This window comes from Neoarius graeffei, chromosome 4, assembly GCF_027579695.1.
Source record: "Neoarius graeffei isolate fNeoGra1 chromosome 4, fNeoGra1.pri, whole genome shotgun sequence".
Taxonomy (NCBI): domain Eukaryota; kingdom Metazoa; phylum Chordata; class Actinopteri; order Siluriformes; family Ariidae; genus Neoarius; species Neoarius graeffei.
In genome coordinates, this window is record NC_083572.1 from 15,020,609 (window position 1) to 15,038,182 (window position 17,574).

A 17,574-nucleotide genomic window follows, 5' to 3' on the forward strand; every position below is an offset into this window, starting at 1 on the left:
TTTATTCGTTTGGTCCTGCGTTTCCTTTCCTTTGCAACGTAACGTCTTTTCTTCTCGCTTTCCATGACTGTAGTCGGTCTTTCACATTTCATTCGCATGCTCACGTCCTCCATTTTTCTCTCCTGTTTCAAATTTGTATCCCACAATGTCTTGCGCAAATGTGGACAGTCCACGACGTGATGCATGATGTAGTATCTTGAATTGGGTCATGGTGAAGCAGGAAAAAATAGCAAAGAATTTAGGCCCACGTGGCCCTAAATTCATTAATTGTTCGATAAAAAAAACTAATAAAATTGGAAATCTATTATTCGAATTCAGTAGCTTTCAGTCCACTAAACAAAAATAATTAGGTGTCAGGGAAAATTCTTATGACCTACACTTGAAAAATCTGAAAGGCAGTCTACCTTTAATGTTTAATGTTTCATAATCAAAGGAACAACCTAGTTTGCCCCTCTTGACTATGCCTCCTCTCAACCACGCCTCTTCCCTCTTACCCAAGCCAAGCGAACTCTCCCATTCTTTAATGACTCTCACCAGTTGCTCATTACCTCCTTGGTCTTCAGTATAATTGTCCCTCAGCTTGTACCTCACATCGCAATGAATCACATAACAGAATATAATCTGCCCTAGACTCCACTAAAGTAGGTGCATAGCTACTTTCTTTTTTGCAAACTGTCACGAAAAGGGTGCTAATACAATGGACTGGCTATAAAGCACCCAAAAAGCAAACAAAGATGTAATTACAAAGCTGTTCACCTAAAAACGTGACATGACACACAGAGGGACAGTGAACAACAGATACCATTTGTGTTTACACTGTTAATGTAAAATGAGCATCATAGCTTATAAACACTGCAACTACAGGTTGCATAATCATGACATCTTTTGCCAGGATCTGTAACGTTGAGCTATACATGATGCTTGATGTGATGTGTCCAGTGTGAATTGGCCTTGAGTGCCAAACATATTGACACAAAGAAAACATGAAAATTCTCAAACAATTCTGGGATAACATTTCAATATTTCAATATTCAGTGCATTGAAATATTGCTACTTGGACTGCAGACTGTGCATATGAATATACAGTATGAAACTGGAAGCCAAAACATGGCTCAGAAAATGCTACAACGTCTATTAGTTATCTTTAAAACATGTGTTAAGGAAACATTGGTCCATCAAATCAACCCTTCATTGTTAACATTGCCGAAACGCAGCCATAGTGACGCTAATACTTGACCATGACTCTGTGCTACCATGACTATCGGCCGTCGTGAACTAGACATGTGTTTAAACGGGCGTGGTCCTGCGGTTAATGCCGTCTTTTGTGCTCTTGGGGAAGCAGTTGTGAACTTGCAAAAAGTTGGGTGGTTCTGGGTAGGGCCCAAGTGCACCTCCTGACCTTAGTGGGTGCTCTCGACCTAGAGTGTACATGGAGATCTCACCTAGAGGCAGCGCGGATGCCGCCATCTTACGTCCAACTGGTGAGTTGTCTCGAGATGGCTCAGTGGAATGCGAGCTGGAGCGAGAGCGTCGCCTGCGCTGCCGGTAGCTTGGGATTCGCATGTATGGTGAGGAGGAGGATGCACTGGGTTTCAGGAAGTTGCGCCGCTTGACATGCACCTCCTTGTTTCTTTCAATGTAGATGTTGACAGCGAGCACGCCGATGGCTTCGGCTACAATGAATGACAACGCGCCAGAGTAGAAGGACCAACCATAGCTGTACTGGTTCTTCTTGTCTTCACCTTTCTTGTCACTGGGATCACCGGTGTTGCTCGAGATGTACACGATGATACCTATGATATTGCTCAGACCTGGTAAAAGACCATACCACATATTATTTCATCTGAGTCACTGTCATTAAAAAGCTTTAAACTCTGATTATAGCATTCTTATAGCAAGATATAGCAAGATTACAACATAAAATCTTCTGTAACAGATTGGGATAGCATGTTCTCAATGTCAGATAACACGATGTTCCACTTATTTTAACTCACAACCAAAGAATTACTTTACCGTATAAAGCTGACTTTTATTATATTAGTGCTGTTGGCTGTACTTCTATGAACCCAACACAGACCCAAGTTTTACCTGCAGCCACAAACAAGATGCCAGCACTAAGGAGGATGTTGTTCCTGCCGCTATAAACTCGTCCTACAGCCACACACACTCCTCCCAGCAGCAGCAGGATAGTGCTCAGGATGGGAAAAAGGCTGGATGCTCGCACAATCCCTATACAAACAATAAACCCTCATGTTAGATTCTCTAGAGCTGTGCTACTTCATTTACTCCACTAAAGCTAAGGTCTCACATAGCCAGAATCACTTCATGGTAGACAATTTTGAGCCTTCTGGTGGTCAATCGGCATGCGTTCCGGGCCCTTCTGTGGGAATACATGAGAGCCGGGAGCTACCTTGACAAACGGGAGGGCGTGGCTTCCATCCCCGAAAAGTTTTTTCATGTTGAAAACTGCCGTGAGTCAAGCGCCAGATGAATTTATCCATCACAACTGTGAAGGCATCCGTGAATATCCTTGATGCATACATGAGGCTTACGTGGGCTACTGGGGGTTACCATGGCATTCTGTCACAACCATCGAGCTCACAACGTTCACAGAACAACATTCTGCAGAAAGTGAAAAGTTTGCCGAGGAGGCGTGGCTTATTTCGTCTTGCCGTGGCTATGCCATATTGAAAACCGTACACACTGCCATCATTGATATATGTCGCTGTCGCCATTTGGTTTACCCGCGTCTTCCGTCGCAGCTACCATGACTTCATTTGCATATTTACTCCGCCCAAATTTATGTGAAGGATCACCTCGAAAATCTGCCAGAATGGCCATGGTAGGCCCCAGCCACGGTTCTCACAGATCAACCAGCTATGTGTGACCTTAGAATAACTCTATACAGTTCAGCTACATTCCATTCAAGACAGTTTGATCTCTGATCTTTTATTCTGTAAGAGGTATGAATCTTTTATTTTGGCTCATTTTAGAATTAACATTAAAATACTGTTTAAAGAGATTTACAGAGACTTCCACGTCATATTCCTATCTGTGCACACACAACTGTCATCAGGAGGACAACCCCTCTTTGGGAAGGTTCATTTTCCATCAATATTGTTTTAAGTCGCTAATAACTGAAATAAAATTGAGATTTCTGAACAAGCTAGTGAATATTTTAAAATAAGACTGTTTATTAAACATACTACAGGGAAAATATTTTAATGTGATCTGTATATAATTCAATTATCCAAAATTCATACTCCAAAATTATCCAAAATTCAGCTTCCAAGCGCCATACTTACTTAAAGGTGTTGAGTGCAAAGTTGAATTCTGGGCAAAATGTTCTATTTCTATAGCTGTTGGAGTTTCGAGATGTTTCGCTGCTGCACACACCGTGTATCCTGCGTGTGAATGTTTTGCTGAGATAAAATGTGTCCCGCATTTTACGATTCCAGAGATTGCTGAAGCAAGTGAGCAACAATATCACGTGACCACCGTGGGGCGTTTGACCTACTTTTAACCAAAATAAGTCAGTGTGGGCAAACATGGCAGACTCGGCTCTCCCTCCAGCTAAAAGCCAGCGGAAAAGAAAAGGAAACCCTGCCTAGTGAGTGCAACTGCAAGATAGAGCAAGGTTAGATGATGTCTCATTTTTCTGGACAGATAACTCAATCATTCTAGCTCGTGCTTAGCTATCTTAGCCATTGAATGCATGGGCTCGACTCCATAGTAGTGAGTATGGAGTTACACACCTAATGTTTTGATCTTACAGAGAAAGAAACGATAACACAAAAGCAGTAACAGAGAAAAAATATATTTGTCTTTTGTTTCACGGATCTATTTGCAAATGTCGACCACAAATTACATCCCTGCGACTCAAAACTCTCCGAGGTCGATGCAGAGTCATGATGTTTTCTGCACGTCACCATCTTAGTCTGATGCAGATCCATAATTATCCTAATTAGTTAAAGCTCCTCACGTTTGGCTGTTTCCGTAGGACCATACTGTTTTCCTCAAGAGTGAGGAAAATGGTCCCAAAATGGAGAAAAGCGACCCTCAGGACATCAAAATAATCACATCTCGTACGCATGATATTGTTCTTGCGAGACACAGGAAAATGCCATGTACAATAAATTTGAAAATTTTCTATGACTTTGCAGTCAGCACTTTTAACTGTACTTAGTCTCCATTTAAAATGCTATGCAAGAAGGTCACTGACAACTCAAAATAAAACGATGAGGTTTAGGTTCATTGACGTGCTCGCACTACACAATAATCTGTCCCATTGGTTTTCATACCATGTCACAGAATCTATACTGTGTGTCCAGTACTACCAAAAATGATCAGAGTGGAAATAATGCACTGTTATGATGTTTCTTTTTTAACACAAACCATGATTTTATGATGGGGAAAAAAAAAAGACCCAACATCCTGCAACTGCAAGATAGAGTGCAACTGCAAGATAGAGCAAGGTTAGATGATGTCTCATTTTTCTGGACAGATAACTCAATCGTTCTAGCTCGTGCTAGAAGGGTACTCGGTAGGGTTCATACCTCCACCAAGCCAAATATTCGGATCTGCATCAAAATCTAATCAATTCTTCCTTGGTCCACCTTTCCTCAAAATTACATCAAAATCCATTGACTACTTTTTGAGTTATGTTGGGAACAGACAAAAAAAAATCCTGGATCCACATACATATCTGGATTTGCATCAAAATCTAATCAAGTGTTCCTTGGCCTATGCCCTCACCTTTCCTCCAATTTCATCTAAATACATTCACTACTTTTTAAGTTTCATTGGGAACAGACAAACAAACGGAGGCAAAAACATGACCTCCTCCAACACAGTTGGTAGAGGTAATAATGGCCTGGTCAATGAATTTGTGCTTTTTATTCATGCCTGATCTGAAAAGAAACTCATTCATTGATATGTGATTGTGAAAGAAAAATACTCCAGACAGGAAGAAGGAAAGACTTACGCAGGATGTACTCAGAGCTGTCTGTATCATAGTCATTATCCTCAGGGAAGTGATTGATCCGGTAACAGCTTCCTTTGTTGATTCCTGTGAGTCAGATACAGCAGCAATCAGATGCAGTGGTCTTGATTTAGCACTGATGGACCCAATAGTCACTCTAGCCACCCCTTCTTCCCCCGACCACTTCAATATTAGGGTCTGTTTTCTGTACATTCATGGATTCAATTAAATCAATTTAAATCCCTGGTTGTGACATTACATATCATAGAGACTTTTTTTTTTTGTGGGGGGGGGGGGGGGGGGGGGGGGCGTTGGTTGGTTGGTAGGTGTGTGGGTTCCACATATAGTAGTGAGCAGCAGTTCTACAGGCAACAACACCTCCATCTCTAACAACCTGAGCGAGGTTAGCGGAGAATGGTCAGACTGGTTTGAGTTGACAGGAAGGCTATGGTTACTCAAATAACCACTCTTTACAACCATGGTGAGTAGAAAAGTATTTCCCAGTGCACAACACTCTAAAACTTGACCCATTGTGCTACAACAACAGAAGACCACATTGCATTCCACTCCTGTTGGCCAAGAACAGAGATTTGAGCCTTCAGTGGTCATGTGTCGTGCATTATGAAATGCTTTTCTGCTCGGCATGGCTGTATAGAGTGATTATTAGTTCATCTGGCCGACAGGCCAACAAGCTTATGTCATCATGTATTGTCCGTTGTCCGTCCGTCATCCGTTGTCATCCACATTTCATGAAAATCGCTTCTTCTTTCTCAGTTCATCACCGATGTTTATTCTTTTTGGCAAGAAGGTAGGTCTGCCTGGAGTGTATATAGCTTCTACCCAAATTTGCATAATTGCAATTAATAATGAAGATATGGAGTAATTAAGCCCTAGCAAGCAGTTTCCACACAAATCGCTTCTTCTCCCTCAATTCTTCATTGATTTTGATTCTTCCTGGCATGAAGGTAGGGGTACCTAGGGTGCATATAACTTCTACCCACTCCGGCCCCATCTAGTCCAGAAGGAATTATCTAAAGTGGGCCACCTTGCACAGTTCTACTCTCAAATATTTGAGCTGGACTGGTTGGGAGTAGAACTGTGCAAGGTGGCCCACTTTAGATTGTTCCTTCTGGATTAGACGAGGCCAGAGTGAGCTACACTGTCACTGACGGTCTCCTTTGACTTGCCATAGCATTCTTGTCAGTTCCAAACAGTCTGGCTATTCTCCTCCTGTTCTTATATATAATATATATAATATTTTGGGGGCGGCACAGTGGTGTAGTGGTTAGCGCCATCGCCTCACAGCAAGAAGGTCCGGGTTCGAGCCCCGTGGCCAGTGAGGGCCTTTCTGTGCGGAGCTTGCATGTTCTCCCCGTGTCCGCGTGGGTTTCCTCCGGGTGCTCCGGTTTCCCCCACAGTCCAAAGACATGCAGGTTAGGTTAACTGGCGACTCTAAATTGACCGTAGGTGTGAATGTGAGTGTGAATGGTTGTCTGTGTCTATGTGTCAGCCCTGTGATGACCTGGCGACTTGTCCAGGGTGTACCCCGCCTTTTGCCCGTAGTCAGCTGGGATAGGCCCCAGCTTACCTGCGACCCTGGAGAACAGGATAAAGCAGCTAGAGATAATGAGACGAGATGAGATAATATTTTGATGAATATCATGAATGAAAACCCATTTCCTTACTACTTGCTTTAATGATTATTTAAGTTTCAATCAAGATAACACGCTGCACTTTCCTGTAAAACATCAATGAAGCTTGGGCAGCTGTGTTGCATTGGGAACATCTGAAATGAAACAATATGTGCTCACTTGACGGATGAGCCACTGCTGGTTTTCTGGGGAGTCATTTTCACCAAAATGGCCCTTGGTAGTAGTGTCATAATATGAATTCTGCACACATAGTGTGTGTTTATGCAGGTGTGTGTTTTATTGCATACTGTATAGCCTACATAATGGCTTTAATCAAACACCACACTGTGACAGTGAAACCTCATGCATGAAGCTGAGCTGAGTCCAAACCCTCTGAATACAGCTGGAATATTCTGGTGATCTAAAATTAGTTATTATTAGTTTTAAATGCTGTTTTAGTCTTTTTAGCTCTATGACATGTATAATGCATGCAAATCCATGTAATTTTTCAATTCATGGAGATTTCAATTCAGCGCTGCATGTATGTAGTGCTTCCTGTTTATACATTGCATTCAATGCGGTTAAAGCTAGACGGCCTTTCGAGTTCATAAACTCGGTGAAATTTAGTCCCCTCTGAAATTTGGTCATTGTGATATATGTTTATTTCTGTAATTTCTAAAAAAAATTAAATAATTAAAAAAAACCAGGCCATTCTGTGGCTGGAAAGTTACAGAATATTACATATCTGTGAGTGGCAAAAGTATGTGAACCTCTAGGATTAGCAGTTAATTTGAAGGTGAAATTAGAGTCAGGTGTTTTCAATCAATGGGATGACAATCAGGTGTGAGTGGGCACCCTGTTTTATATTAAAAAACAGGGATATATTAAAGTCTGACCTTCACAACACATGTTTATGGAAGTGTATCATGGCATGAACAAAGGAGATTTCTGAGGACCTCAGAAAAAGCGTTGTTGATGCTCATCAGGCTGGAAAAGGTTACAAAACCGTCTCTAAAGAGTTTGGACTCCACCAATCCACAGTCAGACAGATTGTGTACAAGTAGAGGAAATTCAAGACCGTTGTTACCCTCCCCAGGAGTGGTCAACCAACAGATCACTCCAAGATCAAGGCGTGTAATAGTCGGCGAAGTCACAAAGGACCGCAGAGTAACTTCTAAGCAACTGAAGGCCTCTCTCACATCAGCTAATGTTACTGTTCATGAGTCCACCATCAGGAGAACACAGGACAACAATGGTGTGCATGGTAGGGCTGCAAGGAGAAAGCCACTGCTCTCCAAAAAGAACATTGCTGCTCGTCTGCAGTTTGCTAAAGATCACATGGACAAGCCAGAAGGCTATTGGAAAAATGTTCTGTGGACGGATGAGATCAAAATAGAACTTTTTGGTTTAAATGAGAAGCGTTATGTTTGGAGAAAGGAAAACACTGCATTCCAGCATAAGAACCTTATCCCATCTGTGAAACATGGTGGTGATACTATCATGGTTTGGGCCTGTTTTGATGCATCTGGGCCAGGACAGCTTGCCATCATTGATGGAACAATTAATTCTGAATTATACCAGTGAATTCTAAAGGAAAATGTCAGGACATCTGTCCATGAACTGAATCTCAAGAGAAGGTGGGTCATGCAGCAAGACAACGACCCTAAGCACACAAGTTGTTCTACCAAAGAATGGTTAAAGAAGAATAAAGTTAATGTTTTGGAATGGCCAAGTCAAAGTCCTGACCTTAATCCAATCAAAATGTTGTGGAAGGACCTGAAGTGAGCAGTTCATGTGAGGAAACCCACCAACATCCAAGAATTGAAGCTGTTCTGTATGGAGGAATGGGCTAAAATTCCTCAAAGCCGGTGTGCACGACTGATCAACAGTTACCGGAAATGTTTAGTTGCAGTTATTGCTGCACAAGGGGGTCACACCAGCTACTGAAAGCAAAGGTTCACATATTTTTGCCACTTACAGATATGTAATATTGGATCATTTTCCTCAATAAATAAATGGCCAAGTATAATATTTTTGTCTCATTTGTTTAACTGGGTTCTCTTTATCTACTTTTAGGACTTGTGTGAAAATCTGATTATGTTTTAGGTCATATTTATGCAGAAATATAGAAAATTCTAAAGGGTTCACAAACTTTCAAGCACCACTGTATGTACATCTCAACCCAGATGTTTTATTTAAAGGAAGTGTATCAAATTGAATGCTTAGGATAATGCTGCATTAAAACTGAGACAAACAAAAAAGGTCAATACACACAGTCATGTCGTTTACATCGCCCTGATCACACACAAAGCATTGTACACGAAATATAAAGTGAAATGTTGCACCGAAATCTCGTAGCTTGCCTGTGTGCACTGTGTGTTATTGAACAATTCAATTCAAACATTATTTGTTTTGCTTAGTATTCCTTTCTGGCCTGTTGGATGTAGAATGGTAGGAGGACTGATCACGTCAGGTTGGCGAGCTAACTTGCTTGCATGATTAGCCAACCGAATAACAGACTAGTTACCGTTATGTTACAGTACCAACAGGTTGCTACTTCAACATTAGCAATGCCATCCACTATTTTTGGAATATAACCAGCCTATTGTCGGTTTTACTATGGAAAGGAAACATTATGATCAGGGGCGCAGATACGTTTTTTGAACTGGGGGGGACAAAAAACTGGGGGGGACAAAGCTGCCAGCAAACCAACCCCAACCCCGATATGCCTGTCAAACTTGTTGTGGGTAACCATAGCAACCAAGCTCGAGCTCGCAACCTGTGCAGTCTGCGCAGCTCAACCAACCAAATATCAGTCTTTGTTTTGTTTTATGTGAGTTGTTGCAACTATGTATACACTGCTGTGCACCTCAATAAACCAAATGGTAATTAGTCTTTTGATTTTTCCGTGAGGTTTGCCTTATGCAAAGAAAGACAGCATAGACGTTTTTTCCTCCCTATAAGTGGGGGGGACCGAACGAGGTGAATTTAAATCTGGGTGGGACGAATCCCACCCGTCCCACCCTCTATCTGCGCCCGTGATTATGATGCCAATGACAATACTTACCTCAACATGCTTGCGCAGATTAGACGTCGAATTTTTGTATGCCGCAATGGTTGTCTTCTTGGGCACACATAATCTGCATTGCATAATGAAACTGTCACCCCTTTTCTCTACGAAGCTGATCACGTATGTAGGGCCAGGGGTGCACTTCATTACTGGGAGAAATTGCGTTTTCTGCAGGGTCGTCCACCACAGGTTCCTCGGTCTCCTCCATGTCCGCAGGGGCGCTTTATCAACACCCGTGGCCCAGGGGCTAGGCCCCTCATAGGCTACCTGTCAACCCTACCCTTACCGTTGGCCAGGAAAACACTCTTATTTTATTTGCAATACATGTCAAGCATTTACAGTGTAAGCGCATAATTAGCCTAGAAGCCTACGATAGGTTACGTTTGGCTCAGCGTAGCTGCGCAAGGCCCACGCTCACATCGCTCAACACATCCGACCACAGAGGGAGAGAAGAACGCGCGCATTATCATTACAGAGCCGGTTCTGATTATTACCACGGACAGGACAGTGATACTGCGTAACTTTCACGCAGGGGCATGGCCAGAGATAACCACACAAGCGCGCGTGCGCTATAATGTAGACCTATGTGTTGTAAACATAAAACACACACACCTACAGACAAGTCCTTTTAAAAAATAAAACACATAAAAATAGCTCGGCGGCATGAAAACAAACATTCACTGCAAGTCAAGGTACTTGGCTCGGCGGCCACATGAAACGTAAACACCATGGACAGCGGCCAAACTCATAACTCTACAGACCGAAATACACGAAACCAAGTCCTACTAGGGTCTATTTTACCGATCTATGCTCAAGCATCATGCAAGTCTTCCTTCTCCTTGAATAAGACCGTGCATTCAACTGCCTTTTTGACATGACTGCATCGAAATACCACTTGCAACAATATTTCACGCACTCCATCAAGAAAAAAGTTAAACATGATGAACACGGGCATATTGTTTTGAGCATACGATTTTTAAAAAAGAAACTAGCTACATCAAAGTCCTTCAATAAACCCATCCTTTAGCGCAAATGAGCTTAACCTAGTTCAAAGCATGACGCGAGCAGTAGCTGCATAAGGCAAAATCATGTGGGCCTTTCGTCAACAACAAGCCACGGCGGGCAAACATTAATAATCAAGTGTCCTTACCTTAAAACGCTGTCTTGACCACAGAACTTCTCAAGTATTTCACTTAAATCCACACGGGTTAACAACACACCCAACACAGCTAGCGAGAAATGTGGATCTGCGCTAGCTTTGTATTGCTATTCCCCTCAGTATGCTTACTCTGTCTTCTGCCCGAACTGTGACAATTATAGGCTACAATCTTTTCATCAATTTCTTCAGTAGATGCCGTTTTAGACATTTTATTATCCCCATCAAAATATGCTATTATACTAACAGGATTATAACTCAAATCACACGACACGTATTCAAATCACAACTGATTTATTTTACTGTTGGACAGATCATAGCATATCTAGCCTAGCTGCACATAGCCTAGCTGCTGGTAGGCTGATAACTGATAAGTAGCTGATATTCTGAACAGATTGGTGATCCTTACCTTAAAAAGTCTGTGACTTCAGGCAACGATTCTATCATTACCTGCATCTCTCTTTTTTCCTTTTATGCGCCCCGCTAACATGTGAACGCTTCATCTTTCAAAGCCTCTAAATTTGTGTCTCTGCAGTCTGCAGTCTTTGGCGCGCTTTCGTGCGTGACGTTACATTTTGTTACATTTTATTCTGGTACAGTTGTGGGTGTTCGTTTCACGAACCACATCCACCATGTCTCTTACAGCAGGCTACTGTGCGCTCATTTATTTCTAACCTTATTTCTATCCGTACATTAATGTAGGCCCACGATTCCGACAGTTTATTATTTTATTAATATTACAAGGCCCCTGATTGGCTGTGGCCCAGGGGCTTGAGCCCCCCGAAGCCCCCCCCTTAAAGCGCCGGTGCATGTCCGCCATCGTCTGTGTGAGACTCGCGTGCGCGACAACTGTCCTTCCCATGATTTATTTCCAGAACACATTTCCCCTTCTCCGTTTTAGCCTTTTTTTATTTTTTATTTATTTATTTTTTTTACTCAGTAACGGTTGTGATGTAAAATGTACCGAAGTACACTACTTAAAAGAAAACATACTTAAGTAAAAGTACACTCTTTAAAAATTACTTGAAAAAGTATAAGTACACAAAAAAGCTACTCAAGTACAGTAACGTGAGTAATGTAATTCGTTACTTTCCACCTCTGGCAAAAACATACAGCGTGTATGCAGGGGCAGATAACCCAGACTATGTGAAACCATATGTTTATTCCTCAAGCCTCGTGCAGTATCGCGACTGCGAGACTTCGCTCGTTCCGGTCATGCGCACGATCTGCATTTAAACGCGCCAAACGGTCATTGTTCGAACGATTTTCTCATTGTGCAGAGCGACATTGTTTACACCTGAAAGATTTTGAATAGCGTCTGCTGAGTGAAAGAATGGGAACACCGAGAAAGAAAATGAGATACGGCGGGCGGTATCTTCCTGAATGGAAGGAGACATTTAATGGTGTCATTGTTCAGGCGAAAAATGAGGAGTATGCGCACTGCACAGTTTGTGTGGGAGATATAAAAGTTGCGGCGTCTAGAGTTTACGACGTGAGGGAACACATGAGGTCCAAACTACATCAGCGAAATTTGCACCAGAAACAGAATCAGCCGCAAATGACGATGTTTGCAAAGCCTAAGACCGATGATCAATCAACAAGTGTAATAAGAGCAGAAGTTACGATCTGTAATTTTACTGCTCAGCACAATTTGCCGCTAGCCGTTGCGGACCACCTGACAGAACTGTTGCCGCGAATTTGCATGGACAGTACGATTGCGAAATCTATCAGCTGTAGGCACACCAAAACAACGCAAATAATCAAAAAGAGCTTGGCCCCCGAAGCTACACTACCGATCATCCAGCACTGCCGGACGTCGCCATTTTCCTTGATGATCGACGAATCCAATAACAAAAAGACGGACAAGCGACTGGCCGTTTTGGTGCAAATCTTCGACATAAACAGAGGGGCGAAGTCAAGAATCATAGATATGCCCGTGTGCAATATCGGCATGGGCGAGACAATTTTCGACATGCTGGACGAAGTTCTCAGGCAAGTTATATTCACTTATTTATTTATTAAGTTTGGTGCGATTCGAAGGCTATAAGGATTTTATGTTGATTTTATGGATTTCTTCCTCTGATACTACAGGTGGACACCCAAAGGGGTTGACATGTATGCCACGTGGCCCTAAATTCATTAATTGTTCTATTAAAAAAACCTAATAAATTTGGAAATCTGTGATTCGAATTCAGTAGCTTTCAGTCCACTAAACAAAAATAATTGGGTGTCAGGGAAAATTCTTTTTATGACCTACACTTGAAAAATCTGAAAGGAAGTCTACCTTTAAAGGAATGCCAGTACACAGGTGACATATTAAAGGGGAAAAAAAACAACTTGGTGTTTTCGAATTTAATGTTTTAGTAAGATGGTGAGCCACCACAAGCCTCCAGAGCATCTTCAGTGTGCCTTAGAATTGATATTACAGTCTCTGGACCTGTACTGGAGTGAAAAACACCATTATTCCTAAAGATATGCCTTTACTTGGCATTTTTATGATAGAGTATAACAGATCACTCCAAAATCTCCTATCGGTGTTCAACTAGGGTGAGTTCTGGTGACTGTGAAGGCCATAGGAAATCGATGAGCAATCCCTTGTGCCCTGTGAATGGAGGAGGAGTCATCCTGAAAGAGACCACTTCCATCTGGATGGAAATGTTCCAGGTTTTGTCTCATTATTTATATCTTTTATTTAATTCTAGTTTTCCTTTTGTCATTAAAAAAGGAAATTGATGAATATTTTCCTATTAGCTTTTGAATTAAGATGCTTTGTTATTGTTTTTTTTTTATATAAATACAGAGACATGTATGGTGGATGTAGAACATACGTATACTGATTACAAATCGTGCCATTTTTGATATGGTGAAGTTTTCCATCGTGAGAAGTTTGATTAGCATTGAGGAAGGAGCCTCCATTGTCAGATCTATGTAAAGATCAGGAGAAGAGTCAATGTTTTCTGACACAGGAAAGCCTCCATGAGAAAGGGTTTTGTAGTATTGCGATAACATGATGAGCTGTGTTGTTTTTTTGTCTTACTAAATTCCATAGCGAGAGAAAAAAAAGAAATGCTGGTGAGGGAACCACTGTCTATAGCCACTATAATGCAAGTGAAACCATGCAAGGTGTTGTTCTTTAATTAATAAAAAAAACATTGTTATTGTTGATGAAGGGCATCGCACCATGCTGGTGTTGATTATTTCCCAACAACAGCATGCCCTGGTGTGTTTTTTTTTCCTTAAGTATATGTCTTACGACTTTCTATAACAATCTCTCCACAGTACTATGAATTAACTAAAAAGATATGGATTAAAAATAGATTTTTCTTAGTAATCATCTTCTTGGCGGCACGGTGGTGTAGTGGTTAGCGCTGTCGCTTCACAGCAAGAAGGTCCGGGTTCGAGGCCCGTGGGCCTTTCTGTGTGGAGTTTGCATGTTCTCCCCGTGTCCGCGTGGGTTTCCTCCGGGTGCTCCGGTTTCCCCCACAGTCCAAAGACATGCAGGTTAGGTTAACTGGTGACTCTAAATTGACCGTAGGTGTGAATGTGAGTGTGAATGGTTGTCTGTGTCTATGTGTCAGCCCTGTGATGACCTGGCGACTTGTCCAGGGTGTACCCCGCCTTTCGCCCGTAGTCAGCTGGGATAGGCTCCAGCTTGCCTGCGACCCTGTAGAACAGGATAAAGCGGCTAGAGATAATGAGATGAGATGAGATCATCTTCTTTTCCTTTGTTTTGGATGAAGCTATTGTGTAGATTACATAGCACTGCTAATTAGGTTTAGTGTGTGGTTTGTGTGTAGAGCAGTAACGCAGGTCAGATGAATCACAGAAAACCAAAAATGTGCGCTCTAATTCTTCAGCTATTTAACAGGCCTTGCAGTAATGTGAAACTGAGATGTGTGTAATGATCAAGTCAAGCTTTGCTGAAGATCTGACACCCAAGGAGTCGGATTATTGGTTATTAGAGTCTGAGTCTAATATGTGTGTGTTTGTCAGTGTGTGTATGCTGGAGTTTGGGTGTATATTTTGTATGAGTATTAGCGTGTCTTAGAATCTGAGTGTGTCTGTAGAGATTAATATCAAAGAAAGATTTTATACACACACACACACACACACACACAAAACCCCATTTCCACAAAAGTAGGGATGCTATGTAAAATATAAATAAAAACAGAATGTGAAGATTTGCAAATCATGGAAACCCTATTTTATTGAAAATAGTACAAAGACAGTATATCAAATCTTGAAACTGAGGAAATTTATTGATGTTTGAAAAATATATGCAAACCCTAACCATTTTGAATTTGATGTCAGCAGCATGTTTCAAAAAAGTTGGTCCAGGGGCATGTTTACCACTGTGTTGCATCTCCTCTACTTTTAACTACACTCTGTAAACGTTTGAGAACTGAGGAGATGAGTTGCTCTAGTTTTGAAAGTGAAATGTTGTCCCATTGTTGCCTGATACAGGATTTCAGTTGCTCAACAATTTGAGGTCTCCTCTGTCATATTTTGCGCTTCATAATACGCTAAATGTTTTCAATGGAAGACAGGTCTGGATCATAGGCAGGCCAGTTTAGCACCTGGACTCTTTTACTGTGGAGCCATGCAGTTTTAATATGTGCAGAAAGTGGTTTGGCATTGCCTTGCTGAAAGAAGGAAGGCTTTCCTTGAAAAAGATTTTGTCTGGATGGCAGCATGTTGCTCTGAAATGTGTATATATCATTCAGCATTAATGATGCCTTCTCAGATGTACAAGCTGCCCATGTCATGTGCACTAATGCACCCTCATACCATCACAGATGCTGGCTCTTGAACTGTGCACTGATAACAAGCCGGACGGTCCCTCTCCTCTTTAGCCTGGAGGACATGGTGTCCATGATCTCTAAAAAGAATTTCTACTTTTGATTCATCAGACCTCGGGACAATATTCCACTTCACCTCAGTCCATCGTAAAAGAGCTCGGGCCCAGAGAAGGTGGCGGTGTTTCTGGATATTGTTTATATCTGGTTTTAACTTGCATTTGTGGATGCAGTAATGAAATGTTTTCACAGACGATGGTTTTCTGAAGTGTTCCTGAGTCCATACAGTGATTTCCACTACAGACACATGTCTGCTTTTAATGCACTGTCTCCTGAGGGCCTGAAGATCATAGGCATCCAATGTCAGTTTTCAGCCTTGTCTCTTGCATACAGAGATTTCTCCAGATTCTCTGAATCTTTTAATGATATTATGTACCACAGATGATGTGATCCCCAAACTCTTTGCAATTTTACATTGAGGAACGTTATTCTTAAATTGTTGCACTGTTTGCCCACGCAGTCTTTCACAGAGCAGTGAACCCCTCGCCATCTTTACTTCTGAGAGACTCCGCCTCTCTGGGATACTCTTTTTATACCCAATCATGTTACTGACCTGTTGCCAATTAACCTAATTAGATTTTTTTTTTTAAATATTACATAACTTTTCCAGTCTTTTGTTGTCCCCGTCCTAACTTTTTTGAAACTTGTTGCTGGCAGTAAATTCAAAATGAACATATAGTTTTCAAAAAAACAAAACATTTCTCAGTTTCAACATTTGATATGTTGTCTTTGTTCTATTTTCAATGAAATATCGGGTTTCCATGATTTGCAAATCATCGCATTCTGTTTTTATTTACAATTTACACAGTGTCCCGATTTTTTTTTTAACTGGGTTGTATATGTAATGTTTATGTCAAGCAATAAGCAGCTAATACTTGAAAGCTGTTATTTCTGGTTGATTCTCTCTCATATCATCAGGCTTTATTAAATCTGGCTTTCACACTGATAACTCAGGTAAAGATGGGATGGCTTTCATCTGTCTCCCTGATAATATCCTGGACTGACGCTGGATCTGAGCCTCTGCAGTTATTAAAGGAAACACACAGACTCTCTTTTCCCACACTTTAAAAATAGATAGCAATGATAAAGTGCTGTCAAAGAATTCTTATTGTGCACCATATTATTAAAGGGCAAATCCGGCTTTACGCATGTGACATTTAATCTCATATTACCCGTGTTTCTCTTCAATTTTAAACTGCTGAAAATTCCTCAAAAGAAAATGTGAATGGCTCTGTGAAGAAACTCCATTATCTATGGTCGTTAAATAATCCCGAAGATGATGTAAAAGCGATTAGATTGAGTTGTGAATAATATACCCAAAGTGTTTGTGTGTATGGAAAAGCAAAAGGGGCAAAACGACAATCTGATATGTCGATTTGATGTTTGAAGTTAATTTATTCATTCATTTTTCAGTAAGTGACATTTCATTTTGCTTTTTCAAGGAAAAAAAAAAACCTCCTGTCTTTCCGTCTGTCCAAACAGCACATGACTGTTTTCTCCACATAAAAGAACTGGATACACAATTCCATATTGGCTCAGAATATGGTTCAGTGCCTGCACAAGGTTATTGCCAGTTTACATATCTGGTCACGTGACCTTTCAGAGAGAATGCAATCCAGTATTTATATGTAAGATATATATAAGAAATGCCTGACAATGTGGCATACAGTTACAGTGTCTTGCAAAAGTATTCATCCCCCTTGGTGTTTGTCCTGTTTTGTCACATTACAAGATGGAATTAAAATGGATTTTTGGGGGGTTAGCAACATTTGATTTACACAACATGCCAACCACTAAAAAGGTGCAAATTTTTGTTTTATTGTGGTACAAACAATAATGAAGATGAAAAAAACAGAAATCTGGAGTGTGCATAGGTATTC

General features: G+C 41.2%; 1 protein-coding gene across 1 annotated transcript in view; it reads right to left on the reverse strand.

Moving 5' to 3' along the window:
* Positions 1-1,287: 1,287 nt before the first annotated feature.
* cacng4a (calcium channel, voltage-dependent, gamma subunit 4a) overlaps positions 1,288-17,574 on the reverse strand; it is a 39,653-nt gene continuing 23,366 nt past the window's right edge. Inside the window, exons 2-4 of the mRNA XM_060918138.1 lie at positions 4,985-5,068; positions 2,089-2,229; positions 1,288-1,811 (exon numbers count right to left, since the gene is read on the reverse strand). Coding sequence (XP_060774121.1) covers positions 1,288-1,811; positions 2,089-2,229; positions 4,985-5,068 — 749 coding nt within the window. The remainder of the gene's footprint in view (positions 1,812-2,088; positions 2,230-4,984; positions 5,069-17,574) is intronic.